Source organism: Patagioenas fasciata, chromosome 1 (genome assembly GCF_037038585.1).
Source record: "Patagioenas fasciata isolate bPatFas1 chromosome 1, bPatFas1.hap1, whole genome shotgun sequence".
In the NCBI taxonomy this organism is placed as follows: Eukaryota; Metazoa; Chordata; class Aves; order Columbiformes; family Columbidae; genus Patagioenas; species Patagioenas fasciata.
This window is the reverse complement of record NC_092520.1, coordinates 66,991,913-67,013,095: the sequence shown is the minus strand read 5'-3', so window position 1 is coordinate 67,013,095 and position 21,183 is coordinate 66,991,913. Positions and strand designations below refer to the sequence as shown.

Genomic DNA, 21,183 nt, shown 5'->3' with positions numbered 1-21,183 from the left:
ACACTGATAAATATATGGAGGCAAAGTGTATGGTAGGCAAATGACAAAGACACATTACATAGTCTAAAAGCACTTGCCAACTAAAAATAGGCCCAGACATGGCATTTGGATCACTTTGGGCTGACTCTGGCATCTATGTGGAATAAAACTATCTTCAGGTGCCTCCAAATTACATCCATACAAGTTCTCTTTCTTTTTGAGAACTGTTTGTAAATTCAATGGATGCTACTCAAGTCCACAAATTATGGCAGACCTGGAACATAATACTGCAGAAAAAAATGTGTCCCAAAATGCTTTGCAGTGCTCAGCGATATCCATAAGCTGTGCAAAAAAAGCCCCAACCAACAACCCCTTGGACTGTGAAGACAAAACAGATGCAGGGCTGTGATCCAAAGTGCACTGAAGATTTGGGTAACACTTTATTTCACAGAGAAGGAAGGCTGTAGGAAGGAACAAAACAGGAGGCACTGCTTTACAAACAAAGATCTCAGGCTATTTTTGATTCACCTTTACAGATTCTGTGCTCAATCCAAACCAATTTCACTATAAAATGAAATATGATCCCTCTGTATTCGGTGTTGTCATGTAAATTTATTTTATTTTTATATTTGATAAATACTGTTGGAATAATGATTCTTGAAATCGCTCTCACAACAGACTTGATTGACAGCCCCCTAAGTGTTTTGCCTTCTATAGAGTAACATAATTGACAGCCCTTAGGTAGCTAGTGCATGTAGGCTATGAAGTGGAGTGTGCTCACTTCACATTTGAAGCAAAGTAAATGCAATTAAATAGTTGTTCTTAAAATTAGCTTTTTAAAATAAATTTATGTGTTTGCATTTAAGAAAGCATGGCTTCTGGATACATCAGCCTCGAGCTTTTCAAGAGTGATGAAAAAGATCAATGCAAAAAAAATTCCTATGTCAGAAAGTACACATATACCATAAAATATGTAGAAATTATTTAACTGGAACAGAGTTAAAATACTAGTGAATTCTCAGTAATTTTAACATGCATTTTGTTTTTTCAAAACACATACTGATAGGCTTCTGGCTTTTGGTCAAGCCATCCTTCTCTAGTGCTCTCCGTAGCCGAAAACTCAAGTCTTTTGTTCAACACTGGACTTGGACATCCTCAACTTCCCTGGGTCTAAAGAGAATCCAGTAAGTGCCCCTGGTTAGGCTCTGAGGAATATTCTCAGCATGTGGATGATTGGTCTAGCATCCTCAAACTCTGCCACCCAAATGCTCAGTCCCTGGATGAGCGCTGGCGATCACTGTCCCTTTTGGCACAGATGCTCCAGAACTTCAGCCAAAATAGTTACAGCCTAAGGAAGAAAAACACAGGGGAAATAGAACAGAAAATAGTTTATAAGAAGAATAACTTTAATTCAGAATTCAAAAGTAAATCTACTATTTTGTTTCTGTTTAGGGAAAATCCTAAAAAAATTAGGCATCTCTTCAGAAGTGGATTTAGGTTATGGCATCCTGAGAAGTTTTAGCTCTCCTACAACTATTTGTTTTGTCTTCTCATTCAGGAAGTCTCACTCCCTCTCCTGCAGGTTAGCTTCTTGTATTGCCTGGCAGCAGGTCCTGCGATACTGTCCATGAAGTCCTTGCCCTCTTCTCCCGCATAAGTTGCTTGTATGTCTAAGCCTAAGATACCACCTTCAGCTTACTGCAGGTCAGAAGACTTTATCAGGGACATATCTCTGGATATTTGCCCTGTCTTTCTACTCGACTATAAGTATCTGCCATTGGCCACTGCTGGAGTGAAACCATCAGACTCAACAGACCTTTGGTGTGACCCAGTACTACCATCCTTGCCATCTTCTCATCTGCACCTGTGAGGCCGTGAGCTGGAGATTCATACATCTCCATCACTGCCACTGGGATACCTGTTCCTCTAGCAGCCAATTTTTGCATTGTCCATACCAGTAAGCTGGACACATGCTATCTACAAATCCCATCTCTAACTGCATAAGGACACCTCAAATCTCACTGCAGGACTGCCTGCATGTAAGCTGGTAATGTAAGAAATCAGCAGATTTGAACTGAATTTCAGCCTAGGTTTGTGCTCAAGAATTTGCATATACTGCAGATGTTCTCCTCGAGCTGTCCATTGACCCATGCACATGGCAGGCTCAGCCTGGTTTCTCTATTTCACATTCAGAGATTTTTCATTTAAGAAACCTCAAACCCCACACAAAAGCACTATTTTCTTAATGTCAGGCTGCCCTTGAAAGACAAGACTGCAAAGCTTTCACCATCCCAAATTATATGCTTACCCTCATTACCTAGTCTGAAACCAAAAGCAGGTAATGTGCTGCAGGCAACACTGCCCAGTAATGTGATCACATAGAGCACGATCAGAGAGTGACATGAGCACGTAGGTAATCAGGTTCACAATTTGAACAAGTTCCCAGAGTTCAATGTTGCCCAGTTGGCCTCAAAAAGGACATTCGGGCCACACAAGAGACTAAAGATCCACAGAGGATTTAGTAGAAGCATCAGGGTAGTTTGCACGGATTAGGTAAGTATCTACAGTGTGTCAACTAAATGCAGAGGTCGAAAGAGAAGCCCTTTGCAGTTAATCTTGGGATAAGTACATTAAACATGATTTTCTGGCATTTACCCATGTCTCTGTCTTAATAAGCTGTTGACAGAGGGATGGGAATGCAGGGGGCTGAGTATGTAAATAACTTCCAGTCATTTTTATCTTGCTTTGGTTTGTGCTAAAATCTGATTCTGAACTGGCAAACCCAGCATCCTGCCATTCCAGCAGAAGTGACAATCCTTCCACTAGCAGGAAACCTTCTGGGGCACATTAGCCATGCCCACCACAGGTACATTGTCTTCAAAGCATCCCAAGTAACAACTACATGCACTTGCACTTAGCTCTATGATCAGTCTAGAAACTGGCTGTTCAGGCATCTCTGTAGACATGTGTTCCAGGAACAAGCAAGCCCAGGCAAGCTCCTTGGCAGCAGCCAAGGTTGGTTGGGAAATATATCTGAATTCAAGGATTTCGAAGAAGTTTGTTAAAAATCTTTCACCTTGAAGGGCAGCCATTTCTTCCTAAGGGCTGACCACTCTACAGATCCAAGAGAGACACAGCATGGCCCTTGTCATTAAATGCTGGTCTCCACATACACTGAGCTCTGCATTCAGAAATTTTGTAACCTCAGACTTAAACTATGGACCATACATAGGCTTCCATGTCATTGAAAACATCTTCCAGGCTGCAAAAGCATGCAGTTTTATTTCACAGTGTGCACAGGAGTTGATAGACTTAAGCAGCTGAGGGAGTTGGATTTACATCAACCAATTTCCAAGTGGCTGATATTGTACAGGTAGCTCAGCTCCCTGAAATTAATTGATAATTAATTATATGTGGGCAATAAAAACAGTCCATTCCAGTGGGGCTTTGTTTTTGTGTGGCTGATGGGGTTGAGTGATAACAATTGTGCAGTATGGTGTGAATTGATGAGCTCCTCTGCCACCAAAACAAGCCAAGCCACCGGGCTGCAGATGGCAGATGAGATTCACCATGTATCTCAAAGAGGCCAAACCATCTCTGTCTTTCTTCACCCCCTCAGCTCTGCTGTCTGCTCCAGGAGGTGGGTCAGTGGGACTGTGTCCCTAACACAATCCTCTTTTTCTCTTTTGGAGCAACAGCTGGTAATCAAATGCCATCCCTATGCACTCTATGAATGAGAGTGTGGCTGCAGTTCCTAGTGCTTGGCCAGGTGTGCACAGCAGTGAGACACACCCCTTTGGTGCAGTGTTCATAGCATTCACTTGCATGTATTCAGGTCAATAAAACTACTGTTTTCATTTTCACAGTCAGTAACCACCATAAGAAATGCACCTTTCCAGGAGGCTTCTCCTACACCTCCCCACATGAGTGACTTCCCTGCCCACGGCCAGTTTCCTTATACCCTCTTTTATATCCCAGGGAGGAAAAAATTCTTAGATATGCATGGGGGGAAGCAAGAGCCACCTGCAAAAAAGTCTAAAGAAAAACAAACCTGGAAAAGCTAAGTTTCACTTCCTGAATTTTCTCTCAAATAACAAGTGCTCATAAAGAGAAGGGTCCAATAAGTCTAAAGTAAAAAGGTTTTTTTAATTCAATTTTTAATTAATTTCCACTTCTCCTGTGGTACAAAACACCAATATCCAGTCATCTCTAAGGAGGTATACTATGTAACTTTGTGAAAATGATGAACCCTTTAAAGCCCTCAAGGTTCAGCATCCAGGTTAATGTTGCCTTGGGAGGTGACAGTGTTGATCCCAGACTCCCCCACAGCAAGACACAGGTATGTCATCTCTGAAAAACGGCGTTTTTTACGTGGATAAAATACAGAATCACAGAATGTTAGGGATTGGAAGGGATCTCAAAAGATCACCTAGTCCAATCCCCCAGCCAGAGCAGGAACACCTAGATGAGGTTACACAGGAATGTGTCCAGGCGGTTTTTGAACATCTCCAGAGAAGTAGACTCCACAACACCCCGGGGCAGCCTGTTCCAGTGCTCTGTTACCCTCACTGAGAAGTTTCTTCTCATATTTAAGTGGAACCTCTTGTGTTCCAGTTTGAACCCATTACCCCTTGTCCTACCATTGGTTGTCACCAAGAAGAGCCTGGCTCCGTCCTCGTGACACTCACCCTTTATTTATTTATAAACATTAATGAGGTCACCCCTCAGTCTCCTCTTCTCCAAGCTAAAGAGACCCAGCTCCCTCAGCTTTCCTCATAAGGGAGATGCTCCACACCATCAATTATCTTTGTGGCTCTGCGCTGGACTCTCTCCAGCAGTTCCCTGTCCTTCTGGAACTGAGAGGCCCAGAACTGTACACAATATTCCAGATGTGGTCTCACCAGGGCAGAGTAGAGGGGAGGGAGAACCTCTCTCGACCTACTAACCACCCCCCTTCTAATGCACCCCAGGATGCCACTGGCCTTCCTGGCCACAAGGGCACAGTGCTGGCTCATGGTCATCCTGCTGTCTACCAGGACCCCCAGGTTCCTTTCCCCTACACTGCTCGAAAAACCCAAAAGCTAGGGTGAAATATGCTTGCTACAAGTCTCCAGAGTAGCAGGGTTTCGCCTGACATGCTGCAATTTACAACGCTATCTGCTTAAACAGCAGTCTTGATTTTAGCCTTTTCCTTCAGAGGGGGGTTCAGGGGAGCAGAGCCCTCCTCGGATGACGGGCACAGCCCCAGAAGCCGCGGCTGACCTCGCCCCCAGTGCGACCATAACGCAAGTTACAAACCACCATTTTAAAGATCGGTGTGAATTTTAATAATGCTGATGTGTTTTTACTTTTCAAACACATTCTGACATCCCGCCCGCGGCCCGACGGGCTGCTCTGCTCACACCCGCGGTGGCCGCCACGGCCCCTCGCCGCCTGGGAGGGCACAGCAGGGGCAACGCGCAGGCGCGGCCCCACCCCCTAACCCCACCCGCCAATCGGTGGCGCCGGGGCCTGTGACGGACGGGCACCGCGCCGTGGCCTCCCCTCTCTCTGCGGCCGCGGTGGCGTTGCCGTGGGCATGGCGGCGGCCGTTGGGCGCGTGTTGCGGCTGGGCAGCCGTTGGGGCGCGGCGGTGCCGGGCGCCCAGGTGAGTGCCGGCTCGGGCCCTTTCCCTGCCGCCCGGCCTGTGGAGGCCGCCTGCTCCGTGCTTCGGTGTCCCGGGTCCTGCTTGGCGAGGGGCTCCGTGCGGTGGCAGCGGGCGAGCACGAAGGCGGCGGGGTGAGGCTGGGGGAGCTTGGTGTGGGAAGCGGGCAGTAGTGGAGTGGGTTTGTGTCCCCGGCGCGGCTGCGGAGCGGGGGTGTCCCTGTCGGGGTGACACCGGGGTCGCTTCGGAGGCCCCGGTTGGACCGGGGGGAGGGGCTGCGGCCTGCCGGGTGTGCGGGGCTGGCGCCGAGAGGAGGCAGCGTTGGGTCAGAGTGCGGGGCTGGCGCCGCGGTCAGTTCAGCCCTGCAGTGTGCAGAGTTTATTTTTCTTAATGTAAAGGAAAAAAAAAAGTTAACACCCGAATTTATTTTTAAATATATGTGTGTATATATATATATATATATATGTAAAACTGGAATTAACAGAGCCACATGTAGAGCAAAGCTATATACAAAAGTGAAGTACTGTAAGATTCATGAATAAGTGGTATTTTTTTATATTGTTCATCTTGAATTATGTTTGATCAGTGGGTAAGTAGATAAGGTAGTTTCCGAGTTCTTGCAATGGAGAGAGCGGTGTGCTCCTCATGTGCAGTAGCTGCTGATTAAACAGAATTACCTGTTTGTTTTGAGAGCTACTGGTGTTCAGCTGATTGCTGTTTAATTAAAAAGCGTAGCTGCTGTCAGTGTTGAGGACGGGCACTGTGTTTGTGCAGTGGTATTTGATACACCTGTATATATATTTAATGAGTGACCAGCAAGTGGATAAAAAGACATGCTGGTAACACTTCCAAGTTACAAAGTAATTTAGTATAATAAGGGATAAAGAACTGTTCAGTGACTGAACTGTGCCATACCATGGGGTTACAGAAGTAAGATGCAGTAAGGAAATAAAAGGTAATACTAGAAGGAGCAATTTGAACTGTTTATATTAGTTACTTCTAGATTAACTTCACCCATTAAGTATAAAGACCTGGTGCCTGTGTGGGTGCTTCTTTATGCAGCAGTTAGAAACACATGCACTTAAATTGTGCAAGAAATGAGAAAGAGAATAAGGCTGAAAATATTCTGATGCTTCATTTTATTCTCAGTTGGAATAGATTGCATTGATTTGGTTATCCTGTGTCAAAGGTATGATTATGCCAGTAGCTTAGTTTTTCTGGCCAGGCACCCAGTTGAGTTTGAGCCAAAAACTATTTGTGTCATAAATGAGGTAACTATTTCGAAGGAGGAGTCACTCTATAAGATAGGGCTGGAAGGGGCCTTGAGACATCATTTGTCTACTTTCCACCCAAGAGATGGAATCAGTACCTAAGCCAGTAGCTATGTACAAGTCAGCTTAACTGTCGGTGAACCAAAGGACACAAATGGAGGCAGGGCCCAGGAAACTTAAACTCTTCCCATTAGGTGTAGTTAAGCTGTGGAACTGTTTGATTAGGGCATTTAGGATACTAACATTTTATGTGAATACAAAAACCAACTTAATCTTAACTCTGAGCAATCCACTGAGGATTGCTAGAAACAATATATCAGCATGCGTTTGAACTGCAGATTGTTGAAAACAGGGGAAGTGTCTTGGGAAAATTATCACTAGTTGTTCATCCTCTCCTTGTGCTTCTGATACTGGCAGGGTAATATGGTGATGCACTGCTGTTCCGACCTGCTATAACCATTTCTTACATCAAGCACTTATCTGTCCTTACTGTTAGGGAACTTTTTTATGATGCCTGTCCTAAAATCCCTTAGTAGAGTTTCGTTCATTACTTCCTGTCTGTCTTAGTGGAAGAAACAGTGTAATTCTCTGTTTTTTAGTATTTGAAAGTGTCTTGCACTGAGAGAGGAAATGGGAGAGAAACTTTGTAATTCTGGTTCCCTTGGCTTTGAATAACAGATTAAGTTTCCTATTCTCCTAATAAGCGAAACACAGAGATCTAGCACAATTTATAAAGAAAAAAAAATCAGCTTAATTACTGTGGGTTGCTTCTGATGCAGTTGAATAGCTCTATTCTGAACACAAGAGTTCAGAGTAGTGTAGGTGCTATTTTATTTGACTGGGTCTGCTACATTATCACTGTGGGTAATATATGTACTAATATCAGAAAGAGATAATGCCGCTTTGCTGACAGTCATTCAGAACTACATACTTGGAATGGAGTAGCTTTTTCTGCAGTGTTAACTAAGCTAAAGAGCCTGTTAGTATTTGATAACTTGTACGTCAAAACAACCAGACTGAAATTCTGTTTGTCATAATGCATGCCTGTCATTTTCAACATAGCTATACATTTAGGGCTATCTTTTATTTCTATAGTATACAGTATAAGCAAAACTTATATGTAGATTGGGTCAAATGTGCACAGAAAGTAGATTTTCTGGGTGGGGAGTTGCAGTTCTACAATTACCTGTCAGGAGACTTCGTTTTGGGAAGAAGTTTCTTCTGCTGAAATACTTTGTGAAATTAGGTATAAAAAGTAATATAAAATCACATATGCATATTTGCTGACACCTTGTGATATTTTCTGATGTGTTCTATAAAATGGTTATTAAAACATCAACCTGATACTGGTTCACCTAATTAGTTTGTGGGCCGACTGAAATCTGAGATTATGTAAATGTTGTTTAAGTAAATCAATTAAAACTCATTTTTTAAAAGCAGCACACTAGAAAGCCAAATCTCACCTCTTTAACAAAAAATAATTCTTTAGAAATTTGGAATGGGTCTGAGCATTTACGTTCTGTATGATTGCTACATAATGTATCTTTTTTCTTGGGCAACAAGTGACCCGATGGCTACTGTTGGTATCTTGTATGTCTGTTGGGTTCAGTAGCACTAACTGTGCCAGTAATGGACATATGGCAGCTTTAGTCCTGCATGCTGATGTAGTTGTACAGCTCCAGCTTCATCTGCTGATGAAATTCTATCCCAAAGATAACTTTTTAGTACAGATTTGTTTGTACATTGCATGGTTTTGGAAAGGAAATTGGTCAAGTCTGCCAGCTGAGAGCATGAAAGCAGCATGAAAATAGTGCAACTGCATGTGTACCACATAATTTGATATTGTCTTCTATCTCTGTAACTGTGTCATGTTGTAAAATGGACAACGTTTTTTCTTGAATTCAGGCCTCCTATCTCTGATTCCCCTTTCCTCCGATTCCAAAAGTACAGGGAGCTTGATTCCTCTGCTAGTGATACGTGTTAATTTTATATCCATATAACTTCAGTGAAGCAAAATGAACAGGATGAGTAAACAGACAGGTCCTAGTTATTCCTTTTGTTGAAAAACTTAAGCCAGAGAAGTTGAAGTTGTCTGAAAATGCTGTTTTTTTTTCTCTAAGGCAAATTTTACAAATGCTTTGGCCCTTCTGATTTTCTCCCTGCATAACTTCACAGCATCCTTGTAGTCTTCCTGAGTTGCCTGCCTCTTCTTCCAAGGGTTATAAATTCTCCTTTTCCTGAGTTCCAGCTGAAGCTCTCTGTTCAGCCAGACTGGTCTTCTTCTCTGCTGGCTTGTTTTTTGGCACCTGGGGACAGCCTGCTCCTGTGCCTTTAAGATTTCCTTCTTGAAGAGAGACCAGCCTTCCTGGACTCCTTTGCCCTTCAGGACTGCCTCCCAAGGGACTCTGCCAACAAGCCTCCTAAACAGGTCAAAGTCTGCCCTAAGACAGTAGGATCAAATGCACCCTCAGCAAGTTGGCGGTTGACACCAAGCTGAGTGGTGCAGTTTGACACGCTGAAGGGACAGGGTGCCATCTGGAGGGACCTGAACAAGCTCAAAGATTGGGCCCATGTGAATCTAATGAGGTTCAACAAGGCCAAGTGCAAGGTCCTGCTCCTGGGTAGGGGCAACCCACAGTATCAATACAGGCTGAGGGATGAAGGGATTGAGAGCAGCTGGGCAGAGAAGGCATTGCAGGTACTGGTAGATGAAAAGCTGGACATGAGCTGGCAACTTGTGCTTGCAGCCCAGAAAGCCCGTCATATCTTGGGCTGCATTGAAAGGTAATTATGCCCCTTTACTCCACTCTGGTGAGACCCCACCTTGAATCCTGTGTCCAGCTGTGGAGCCCTCAGTACAGGAAAGACATGGACCTGTTGGAGAGGGGCCAGAGGAGGCCACAAAAATGATCAGAGGGCTGGAACACCTCTGCTGTGAGGACAGGCTGAGAGAGTTGGGGTTGTTCAACCTGGAGAAGAGAAGGCTCTGGGGAGACTGTATTGTGGCCTTTCAGTACTTAGAAGTGGCCTGTAAGAAAGATGGAGACAGACTTTTTGGCAGGACCTGTGTCAGTACGACATGAGATAATGGTTTTAAACTGAAGGAGAGGAGACTTGGGCTAGACATGAGGACAAAATTTTTTACAGTGAGGATGGTGAAACACTGGCCAGGTTGCCCAGAGAGGTGGTAGATACCCCATCCCTGGAGACATTCCAGGCCAGGCATGATGGGGCTCTGAGCAGCGCGATTTAGTTGAAGATGTCCCTGCTCATTGCAGGGGATTGGACCAGGTGACCTTCGAAGGTCCCTTCCAACTCAAACCATTCTATGATTCTGTGAATGTAAAGCTCTGTGGTGTCCTCTAGGAAGTAAGGGAGCGTGCTTTCTTGTTTGACTGAAGTGCCAGAAGCGTTTAGCTGTGCTTTACAGTTCTTCCCTGTACCACCCATGAAATAGTACTCTTATCCCAGAAGAGGTATCCAATACAATAGATATTAATTTGCATAAGAGGCTGTTTTCTAATTATGAACAGTTTGTGTGTTCAGGGACTTTTGATTAGTGACGAATTGAAACTAGGGAAGACTATGAATAGCTTGAGGGAAGGAGGACAAAAATGAGAAAATTACAATAGAAATTGACAGGAATAAGATGAAAGCAATCTTTTTAAAGTATCCTGTTTAAAGCATAGCAGAGGGAAAGCAATTTTGGGCCAAGTAATAAGGAATCATATGTTCATTAACAAGAATTACAAATAATTAGTTACTGTTAAGACAAGAAATACAGAAGATGAATTGAATTCTTTCCCGAGGAGTGACTAGGAAAGAAGAACAGGAAATGTGGAGAGATACCTCTTCTTTCTAAGGAAATCACCAGAGCCTTGCCTGTGGAAAATGTGTACATTTAAAATTTTGATTATTTTTCTTTTAATTCTGTGTATGCTAATGTAACCTCACAGAAAACTTGAATATAAAAAATAAAAAAGGCACACCAGGGCTAGCATTGCATATGATACATATAAGGTGTGGAGAAAACAAAGCAAAATAGGCTCTTCAGCACCAAATTCTGCCTTGGAGCTGTTTTTAAACCTTTTCCGGCAGAGGCTTTGGTTACTTTTCTGAGGTGCATACCTTGTGGGGGCATATCTTTATGTCAGGTTGTAAAAGCATAGAGGATCAGTTATTTCCATCTCGTGTGACCTTGTCATTCAAAGATTACCTTCTGTGTCCAACCTTATTCAATATGTAGGACCTATCCTACAGCACAGGTGTGTGCTATACATAGGTTTAAGGCAGGGTATTGTAGTCAAAATTTCAAATTGAAATTTTAGACAGGGTTGTTAGGCTATATATATTGAAGCCTGAGACAGTCGTCAGGTACATTGATCATGAATAGCTCTGCATAGATGCAGCAAATTGGATGTGTTGGACTGGTCGATTGTTGCCTGGAGGATGTCCAGAATACCAACTGGGCTCTGTGAAAGTATAAGAAAAGCTGTGCTTCGTTTCCTGTTCATGTAAGACTTGACCATGCAATACAGAACAGCCAAAGCTTCTAGTCGCACGAGAAGTTTGTGTAAGCTAACTCACATTACTGATGAAGGGTGGAAGTTTGATCTGCTTCTGCATTTTGTCTTGCAAATCTATGCACATAATCTTGTTTTGATGAGTTTTGTGTGTTTGTATCACTGTGGTTATAACTAGGTTTGAAGGTTGCTGTTGTATTTGTATTAGTTAAAGGAAGATAGTATTTTATGGTATTCATATTCGCTTAACTCAGAGTGGTAAAATCCGTCAAAATGCTCAGCACATCTAAATTGTGATCTGGAGAAGACAATTCCTGTGACTCAGAGAATATTTAATAATTTCAAATACTAGCTTTATTCTGTTCCTCATAATAAGAACCAACAACGCACTTTGTTGTGCGTGTTTGGCTAAAGGTAGGCAGAGTCTGTAGCTCCAGGAGCAGTAGAAGCAGTTTAATTTGTTTGAAGAAATGAAGGTAAAGAGGGGATGCCTCTTCTTTCTTGCTCCCAGTTGCTTAGTTCAGCTACCTTCTTGTGTCAACTTTGGCTCTTCTCAGACGCTTCTCAGAATCGCTTGGACTTACCAGCTCAGGAGAGAGCTGCCCACTCATTAGGAGGAAGCAGGAGTTGATGTTCTGCCACTTTTAAGGAGCTGAGCTGGCTTGGAGAAGAGTCTGAGTGTCAGAGCTGGGAGTGGAGGATAGAATGCTGGCAGGGTTGGCTGTGAGATGAGCTCACTCTGCCTTGTGAAGCTGCACTATGGCATGTGGAAGGAGCTGGAGAGAAGTGTTTCAGGGTTCTATAGGGTGAACAGTATGTTTTTCTGATTAAGAAGTGATTCTTTTTCTGTTTTTGCTTTTCTGTCCCACATACCGTTTTTCTTGTGATTCCCTCCCCCCAGCCACAGAAGACCACACAAATAATCAGTTCTCATTCAGTTTGTGGAATAATTAAGCTGCAGAGGACTCTAATACTAACATGGGCGAGACAAAATAGTGCATAACGTAATAAAGAAGGAGCACTCCAGAGCCTTTAGCAGTGTTTGTGGAACCACGCGCTTCTGAAAGCCGCTGGAGAGCCACCTCACAAATCCTTTTTGTAGGTGAAGACAAAACCTGCTTATTTGCTGGTAGATTTTTATCTTTTAAGACTACATCAGTTGATCAGTTCTGGGTTTTGCTTTTGCTGGATGGTCGTGACATGTGATGGTATGTTTCTTTCTGTCAGGAAGATCTTCTGAATGAATTGTAATGTGTGAAAACGTTCAACCTTTAGAATGTGTCTGTTTATGGACATTAAACAATTGGAAGAAAATTGTTTCATGAGTAATATTGCCTTTTCTAACTTATTACAGTAATGTGTTGCATCTTGTTATAGGTATGAATGGCTTGTTATACTATTCATTTCATTTAGAGCTCACTGTGCCAAAAATATAAAACAAACCTCTCACATTTCTTTTTTTCTTTTTTGTTTTTGTTAGACGTTAAGGCTAATCTGTACCACTACAGCAAGGCAGAGGAAAAATGTAGGAGCCTCAGGACCTCAAAAGTACACAGAGGCATTTATTAAAAGCCAGATTGAAGAGTTCAACCTAGGAAAGAGACATTTAGCCAACATGATGGGAGAAGATCCAGAAACTTTTACCCAAGAGGATATTGATGTAAGTACAGTTGCTCTGTTGGAGAAGTAATTTACTGTAGAGTTTCAGATATTGAAAGCACTTTACTTCAGCATGAACCCCTCAGCTCTCTGTGAATTTTAATCAAACTGTCAGAATAAGAAAGAATACTACTATACATTGCAAACATTGCAACTGTGACTGTGAATAGAGAATTCTACCTGTGCTACCGTGTGAGGTCAGACATCACAGTATAGAGCTCTATACTGTATCTCGCTAAAGCACAGTAGGTTCTTTTTAAGAGTCGTAATGGATAATCCCCTTGATCTGAGCATGTAAGAGGCACTGTAAAGGTTTCTGTAGCACTTCGAAACGTTTACCCACAATTTGACTTGCTGTGTATATTTAGGTCATTTTTTTTTTTTTCTATGATGTTGTGATTGCTGGTAATGCAAATTAAATTTTGTAGGATGTTTTACAACTAACACTCTGGGTTAGCTTAGGGATTTTAATATAGATGCGAATTTAAGCTCATATCAGTAGCTCCAAACATACTATTTTACTGCCATTCCCTCTGACAGCTGACAGATGGGTGACCTCCTCTTTCTCATTGTCATTTATGCTCATGTATAGATATGCTGCCTTTCACTCAGAAAAATGTTTTGTTGCATGGATTTTTTTTTTAATGTCCCACCTGGTCTTTGCTTCTGTCATTTCTGTCTTATTTTATCACATATCAGAAGTAGAGAGGAGAAATGTCATTTGGTGACATTCACTCTTAGTTGAAGCTGCGTGAAGTCTCATGGCTGAAGCTTTCTCTGTGCAGCAGCAACGCTATTACTATAGCCGTGGCAGCACAGTATATCAGCAGGGCCCTTAGGGTAAACATAGTAATGCGTTATGTGCCAAAAGAGAGGTGTGCGTGGTTTAGTTTTTTAGGGGAGAAGATTGTTTGTTGCCTCAGTGGCAAAATTCTGTCAGCATAGCTGTGTCCATGTAAGGGGTCTTGTCAGTGTGCTTATGCCAGGAAAGAGAACTACATCTGTAGGTGGCCATACAGGCTGATTTCAAACACATTTGACAGGCTTCAAAATTAAGTTCTGAAAACTTCTCTGAAAATAGACAGCAAAGTAGAAAAGAGGCACAGAGTCAATGGCCTACTGAGAAAAAGGTTGAAATGAGACTTGATTCTTATCAGGTATCAGAAAATCGATAAGGCAAGCTTGGCTTCAAGTCACAAATCTGTAGGAAATCAAGCTTTTTGAGTACAAAGTTATGCACTGATACTGCAACTACTTTCATTCAGAATCATAGATACCGCTTTGTTCTTCTACAGACACAAGTACCAGTGCAGAGATCCTTCCAGTCCCAGTGTAGAGTGGATAAGGTTCTGTCAAAGTATTCATCGAGGCATCTGGGTCAGCAGTAGTAACAGCTTGTTTCTTTACATTTGCCTTCTTATTTCTGTGCAGACTGTAGAATTTCCTTTTCCTGTATTTTTCAGATTTTTTTTTTCTTATGTTTAGTGACCTTTATTTGTTTTAGTTACTTTCTTGTGAAGTATTCATGCACAGACCCGCCACCAGAATACCTCCCGTGTAAGTATATTATGATGATAATGCTAATAGTTCAGTTTGTTTGCCCGAAAGGTTAAAGGTAGGACAATGCATTAATCTGCAGTCTGCCTTCCTTCCTTGGTTGAGTCTAGGGGCAACGCTTTGAGACAGTAAGACTGGAAGATGACTGTATCCAAGGAGTGCTTTCATCTTTCTGAATCCACAACACTATCAGTTTTTACACAAAATTAACTGAGCTCCATCATTAGTAAAAGCAGGTTCATTCTGGAAATTAGCTTTTACAAATGCAGTGCAGGTGACAAGTATGGGACTGCTTTGCAGATTCTTGTTTCTGAAAAGATGGAGAATTGGAGCCAAAAGAGTAGTGTTTTGTTTGGTGATAGCAAGTGTCTGTGGTACATGTTTGGTATCTTCATATTCCATCAGGTGTTGGAAAATACTTAATGTGTGTAATAGTGTCTGCTATGCATAATTAAATTTCTGTTATAAAATGTAAAAGCTGCTTAAGCACTGGCAGGAGAATTATCAAGCTTTACATTTTGAACAGTAATAATTCTTTCTGATGAGTACTTATATACATCCATGTCTTCTGCTGTTAATCAGTTTGTGCGGTGTATTTCAAAAGTAGACATCACAGGATTCTGTCCTTTGCTGGAGTTTTAGGTATAGTTAAATAAAAGCTAAACCTTGTGAAGTTTTAAACAGGAAAATAAGTTGACTTATTTGCTAATCCTTCTGGATGTTGTGAAAGCAGAATTGCCTCTTACTGATGCTTTTATTTAGGAATGAAAAGTTAAGCTGTGCATTACAACTGTATTTCTGGAGGAGAAAAAAAAAATCCAGCAAATTGATATATAACTCTGCAGAAGTCTACCAATTGCTTTTTAATTGGTATTATAGACCTCACTCTGAAGCTAGGATGTTTTATTCTCCTATGTGTGAATATGTGCTATGAAGTTTCTCTAATTGATTTGCTTTGCCCATTCCATTTGATGTATCATTTTTCACAATATTTCATAATTTGTGCTTATTTCTAATGAACAGAGTCGTTAGGACAGGCATGTCTAACTACAACTGACAGCTAACATTAGGTGCCAGATGCAGTTTATAAAGCTGTGTAGAACTGCAGAGAACAGTTTAAATAAATTAGCACCTGTACATTAGTCTCACTTGCTGGTAATTTATAAGCGAATCAGTAGAGATGACATTTAGGTAAGTCATTGATCAAGTTAACAGCTGCATACCCACTGCCCAGCTGGGATACCTAATTAATAGAGATTGCAGTCCTGACCTAGTGCTTTTCCCTATTTGAGTCTGTAATCCTTTTATTTTGTGATTTAACTTTAACTTATGGTTGTAGTAAACAGCCCACCTTCATTTTCCACTGTCAGTTCTGTGATATTCTACTGTAAAGCCCAGAAATCTAAGTAAGATTAATACCAGAAAAGCGTCTTAATCTTCATGACCTATTTATATGCCAGTATTTTTATTATTCATTTTTATGCAGTCCCTAAATGTTCTCCCAGATATGAGCTCATCATAAAGCAATACTTCTTCCCCATAAGTCAGTGAAACTCCAAAGCTAGAGGTCTATGCTCATTTTCTCTTGTTGTCTGTCTTATGACCTAATAGAGAGTTGTCAAGCAGATGGAATAATTTGCATCTAAAATATACATTTATCTTCACTAGTATATATAATGGTGAAGAAGTACCAGTAAGATTGTTAATTATGAAAATGTTAAATGTGGAAAAACTTCATTCCTTATAGGATATAGTTTCTTTAAATGAATTAAGACTACTTAAATGAAAAATAGGTTGTATTCAGTTACTTATCAGTGACTCAGCACATCTGATTTCTAAATAACATTCAAATTTCAGCAGTGCAAAGTGTTAGAAATGAATGAATAATGGCATATGTGAAATGTCAGAAAGATTATTCAGAACGAAATGTATTTCTGAACTTTATCTGTAACAAGAGTGTTTTGTCCAGCATTGTCCTTACAAGAAATATTAATTTTTTTTTCTATTATTTTAAAATAGTTGAAGCTAGTGTGCTTTTTTCAACCTTTTTTTTTTTTTTCCTATTCTGGTGGAGCCAAACTCTGCATCAGTGTTTTCTTATTTCTGCATCAAGGTCCATCTGAACTGATGACTGGTGTATTTTTTTTTACTCTTTTTAATACTGTTCAGTATTAGAGAATTACTTTCTTTCAACAGCTTTTGGTTTGTGGGTGTTTTTGTTTGTTTGCTTTTCCTGTGTGTTTTGTTTATTTGTTTGTTTTTCCTCTGAAAACCCTGGACAGGACATGATTTTTTGTTTTGAAAATGATTAGGTAGTATAAATATAATGTAGTATTAAAAGAAGATGGCCTTTTTTTATATAATGCAAGTGGGCTGGTTGGTTGTGTGGGGTGTGCTTTTGTTGTTGTTTTTGGTCTGGTTTCATTTTTTTTGTTTCTTTTTTCCAAGTTATGGTGTTAAAATGATGTATCACTATTAACTTGAAATTTCTTTCTGCCCAAGCTAGAATTCAGTTTAGATAAACAGTGACAAATAATTGGGGTGGTTTCAATAAATTTTAGTAGTTAGTTGTTAGAAGAGGATTTTGTTTTACAAGGTAAGCTTGGATGTGTCACTGATTTTTGTTTTGTTTTTGTTACCCTTTTCTGTCTGGTTAAATATTTCAGAATTAACATTTCAGTTCCCATTTTTGTTTCATTAATTCCTGGTTCTACCCCAAATATTCTGGATTTTGGATGCTGAAAGCTTTTAAAAAATACTGCTAATGTGGTTAGAAGGAAAACCAGCTGTTCCAGCAAACATCTCAGTCTGAGAAATGCTGAAGAACAGTGGCTAAATGATGATTCAAGAGGCAAGGTGTAAGAAGGGAAGCAGCTTTCATGGGGTCAAGTTGAGGAGAAGAAGCTGAAACAGATATCAGTTATTGAAACATTACAGCAAAAAGTGTCACTTCTCACCTCAGTGTTTTGATGATTGAAGTTTTGTGTGTATTTAAAAAGAAATGAGCTGGATTCTTAAGCCCTCTGCCAAAAAGACTCTTGCTACAAGGATGGAGGGTAGAGGTGGTTTTTTTTTTTTCCTTATTCTTTCCTTGTTTTCTACAGAATAAATTTCCTCACTGCATCTTTGCACATTATTTGAAAAATGAAAATCAGTGGAATGTTTTGTGTTTGAGCTGTGGATTCAACAAAAGTGTGGGAAGACACTTGGTCAAGATCAATTTGCCCTGCCAAACCTCTCCTACTTATGGTGTGTTATTTAAGGACTGAACTGTGTCAGTCTCCTTCCTCTATCCCAGTATGATTCAGTCAAGCCTATTTGAATTAAAGTATGGAATTCTTAATTTTTCAAGACATTGAAAAAAAAAAAAAACCTTTACTGACCCAGCTGAACTTGTTTAATTCAGAGTTAGTCTCTGATGTTTGAGAAAGTGAGCAAACAAATTTCTTGGCTTGTAGATTGATAGGAAGGGAAGGAGGATCAGAAGTCAGCATGTGCAACATGTACAATAAAGAGGGAAAACGAGGGTGTGGCAGGTATCCTGAATTTGCACAGCATACCACATGCAGTGCTGGACAGATTGTTTAATGAATTGGTTTGCATGTTTGAAGGACTGCCAGATACGATTTTTTTTTCCTAGAGATGGAAGCTTGTTCTCATTATCCCAATTGGCATGAATTCAAACTTAGAGCTACAAGTGAAAGGCGTTGTGGTCCTGTGGGTAGTATATTGGATCATCCAGTCCATCAACAAGTGAGGATATAACAGGATTCCTTTCAGTTTGTTATAGGAATGTTAAGTTTACTATTGCAGTTTAAGAAATGTCTGATGTAAACCATCTTGTTACTAACATGTATTCATTATGATCTGCTATTTTTAAAGGTGCGACTACTGGGTGTTACTAGCTATTTTTTTCTGTGTAGATCAACACTATACTGTAAAAACAAGCACTTTAAGGTCCTGAAAGGAAATAGCTAAAATTATTTTTAGTGACTTCTAGCAGAAGCAGGCTATACCCTTTCCACTTTTTTTCCAGTAGTTTATGTAATTTCTATTTTTTTTTTTTTTTTTTTGGAAACACCATTGTGTTACTAGGTACCAGGATTTGTAATTGTATTTCTGCTGAAAATAGTTGCAGGTGTTTCTTTTTTAGAAAGTTGTGTTTCACTTCCAAAGACAATGGTGACAGTGTGATTTAACAAATAGAATTGTGAAATAGCAGCCCAGAACCAGTGGAGGCTACGATGGGTGAATGAGTCTTGTGTAGTTGAAATGATGGCCTGAAGAAAGTAGCTCTTAGTCGTATTCAGCACAACATTTCCTTTCTCATCTAGAGTTCAAGTCAAGTTAAGCACTAGAAGAAGGATATGGGCCATGATTTTTAAGCTGAAAACCACTCCTGGAATGGAAAACTGCAGTTAAATCTGAATGGTTTCTTGGGAACTTTACTGCTAGCATTTAGACCTTGATTATAAAGTTTTAAGAGGGACATTCATTTGCTTTTGGTATGTTCAGGAAAATGCAGAATGTGCGATTAATTCTCTACAGAATTTTGACTCAAGCCATGGAGATTCCTGAAAAGAAGCCTGTGTTCCATATCTGAAGACATTGTCAAAAGATTTCAGAAAAATATTTCATGGTTATTTATGTGCTCCAGCTGCAGTTTGGAGAGGCTAATTCTGATGTAATTCCTGAGGCTCATCCACCATCTTATTCTATGGCTAGTACACATGGGTATTGAGAATTTGAGAGTTTTTCTGAAATACTCCTTTTCTACAAAACCAAAACGTTTGCATAGACAAAATCGGGTTCTGTAAATGAAGTTTCCAGGAGGCAGACTAACTTGCTATGTAGTTGCTGAAAGCACAGCTTGAGGACACAGCTATTTAAAATTAAGAAAAAAATTCTGGATAAAGTTGAACTGCAGCCTGTTGGATCCCAGGATAGTTCCTAATGGGATGTGAAGACAAATACTCCATCCTTGATTACATTTCCATAAAAAGGGAGAAGGCAGGAAGACTGTCTTTCCACTTTGGAACAACAAAAAAGTGAACTTGTAAAGTGAATTCTTATTCTTTGCCTAGTTTTGTATGGGGAGCTGAAAGTAGATGTTAGGATTTCTTAATGCAGTTTCTTTATGCTTTAGTGTGAAAGATGTGAATATACACTTAAGCAGTATCAAATAAGCTTTCTAGAAGTAGAAAGTCTTAGATGCCAGTCATTCTCTTCATTATAAATGTTAAATTGTTATATTTGGCATTTATTAAGGTGTCATACATAGGTACAGTAACTGTTTCGTTTCAGATTCTGGAAATGCCTGTATAAAGACTACGTCTTAAGTACACACACAGAATCCTGTAATAAATTCTTTTAATATATTATATAAGGTGTTTGTTTAACATCATTTGGCTCACAGCAGAGTTCTCTATTGTCATCATAATTAATCCCCATTTGTTCATAAATAGGTGTTCACCTACTGTGTGTATGCATAAAATGCCCATTGACTAACAAATGGGAATACAGTAGTCACTAAGAGAAACAAAATTACCATTTTATAACATCAAGTTAAGCCTTTTGTTTGCTTCAGAATTCTCAAAATTTCTGTTCAGAATGCCAGTAGGGGATTAATGGAAGTAATAGGTTAGGTCTTTTTACACTCCATGCATATTAAATCGGTTGAAGCACTGACAAACCACTCCATGTCCATGGAAAAAATTATCAGCAAGTCATAGCCTTAAGGTAGCCTAACCAACAAAGAGCCGTTCTCTTAAGAGGAGATTTTAAACTCTGATTTTATTGTAATTCTACTTTTCTGTATTGTCTAATGGAAATACAAATGAGACTGCTGCCAGAGGGGTTTATTCAGTTAGTCCATGTTACTGTACAAACACAAGATTTCTATCTTGAGCCCCACTGCCTACTGTCTGAAGTTGACTGTACTTGCCAGACCCCTACTTCTAGGGCTTTTTGGTGGCTAGCTTTTTGTTTTCTTTTTAAAAACAAATGGAAATAAACAAATCTTGTAAATGCATATGTTTGCTTTATTAAATGTTTAGTTACTTTGAAAAGAGGAGAGTAAGATTATGTTGAACAGAAATGCATGTCATTGAGCTTAACCTTGTCAGGTGCTTTGCCTTACGTTTTGCCGGAATGATTCAGAATATCGCTATACCTATTTTATTTATTGGAGGCAAATAATACTAACTTTATACATCACATGAATAGTGGTAGATATTGGTGAAGTAAAAGCAAATGGTGTACCTTGTACTTAGTGAAAAAAGTGATAAAAATGAGTGTTTAATGAATGTCATAGGTTTTTCTAAATTGCTTCAGCAAACCCTAAGGAGAAGAAAGATGGCGTTTAAGAATCTTCTCTGAGCAATTAGTTCAAGTTCAGCAAAGACTGTAGTGATTCACAGTTGTTTCCAAATGCAGTGATCAATGCAATGCTTATTTAGGCTATGTAAACTATCTTCTACTGCCATAACAAATGTTGCTTTTAGACTTGAGGAAACTACATCTGTAGAAACTGGGATTCTAAATGTAGAAA

General features: G+C 40.3%; 1 protein-coding gene across 1 annotated transcript in view; it reads left to right on the top strand.

Moving 5' to 3' along the window:
* Positions 1 to 5,474: 5,474 nt before the first annotated feature.
* MRPS9 (mitochondrial ribosomal protein S9) overlaps positions 5,475 to 21,183 on the top strand; it is a 35,338-nt gene continuing 19,629 nt past the window's right edge. The window contains exons 1-2 of the mRNA XM_065829530.2: positions 5,475 to 5,626; positions 12,898 to 13,077. Coding sequence (XP_065685602.1) covers positions 5,558 to 5,626; positions 12,898 to 13,077 — 249 coding nt within the window. The 5' untranslated portion in view covers positions 5,475 to 5,557. The remainder of the gene's footprint in view (positions 5,627 to 12,897; positions 13,078 to 21,183) is intronic.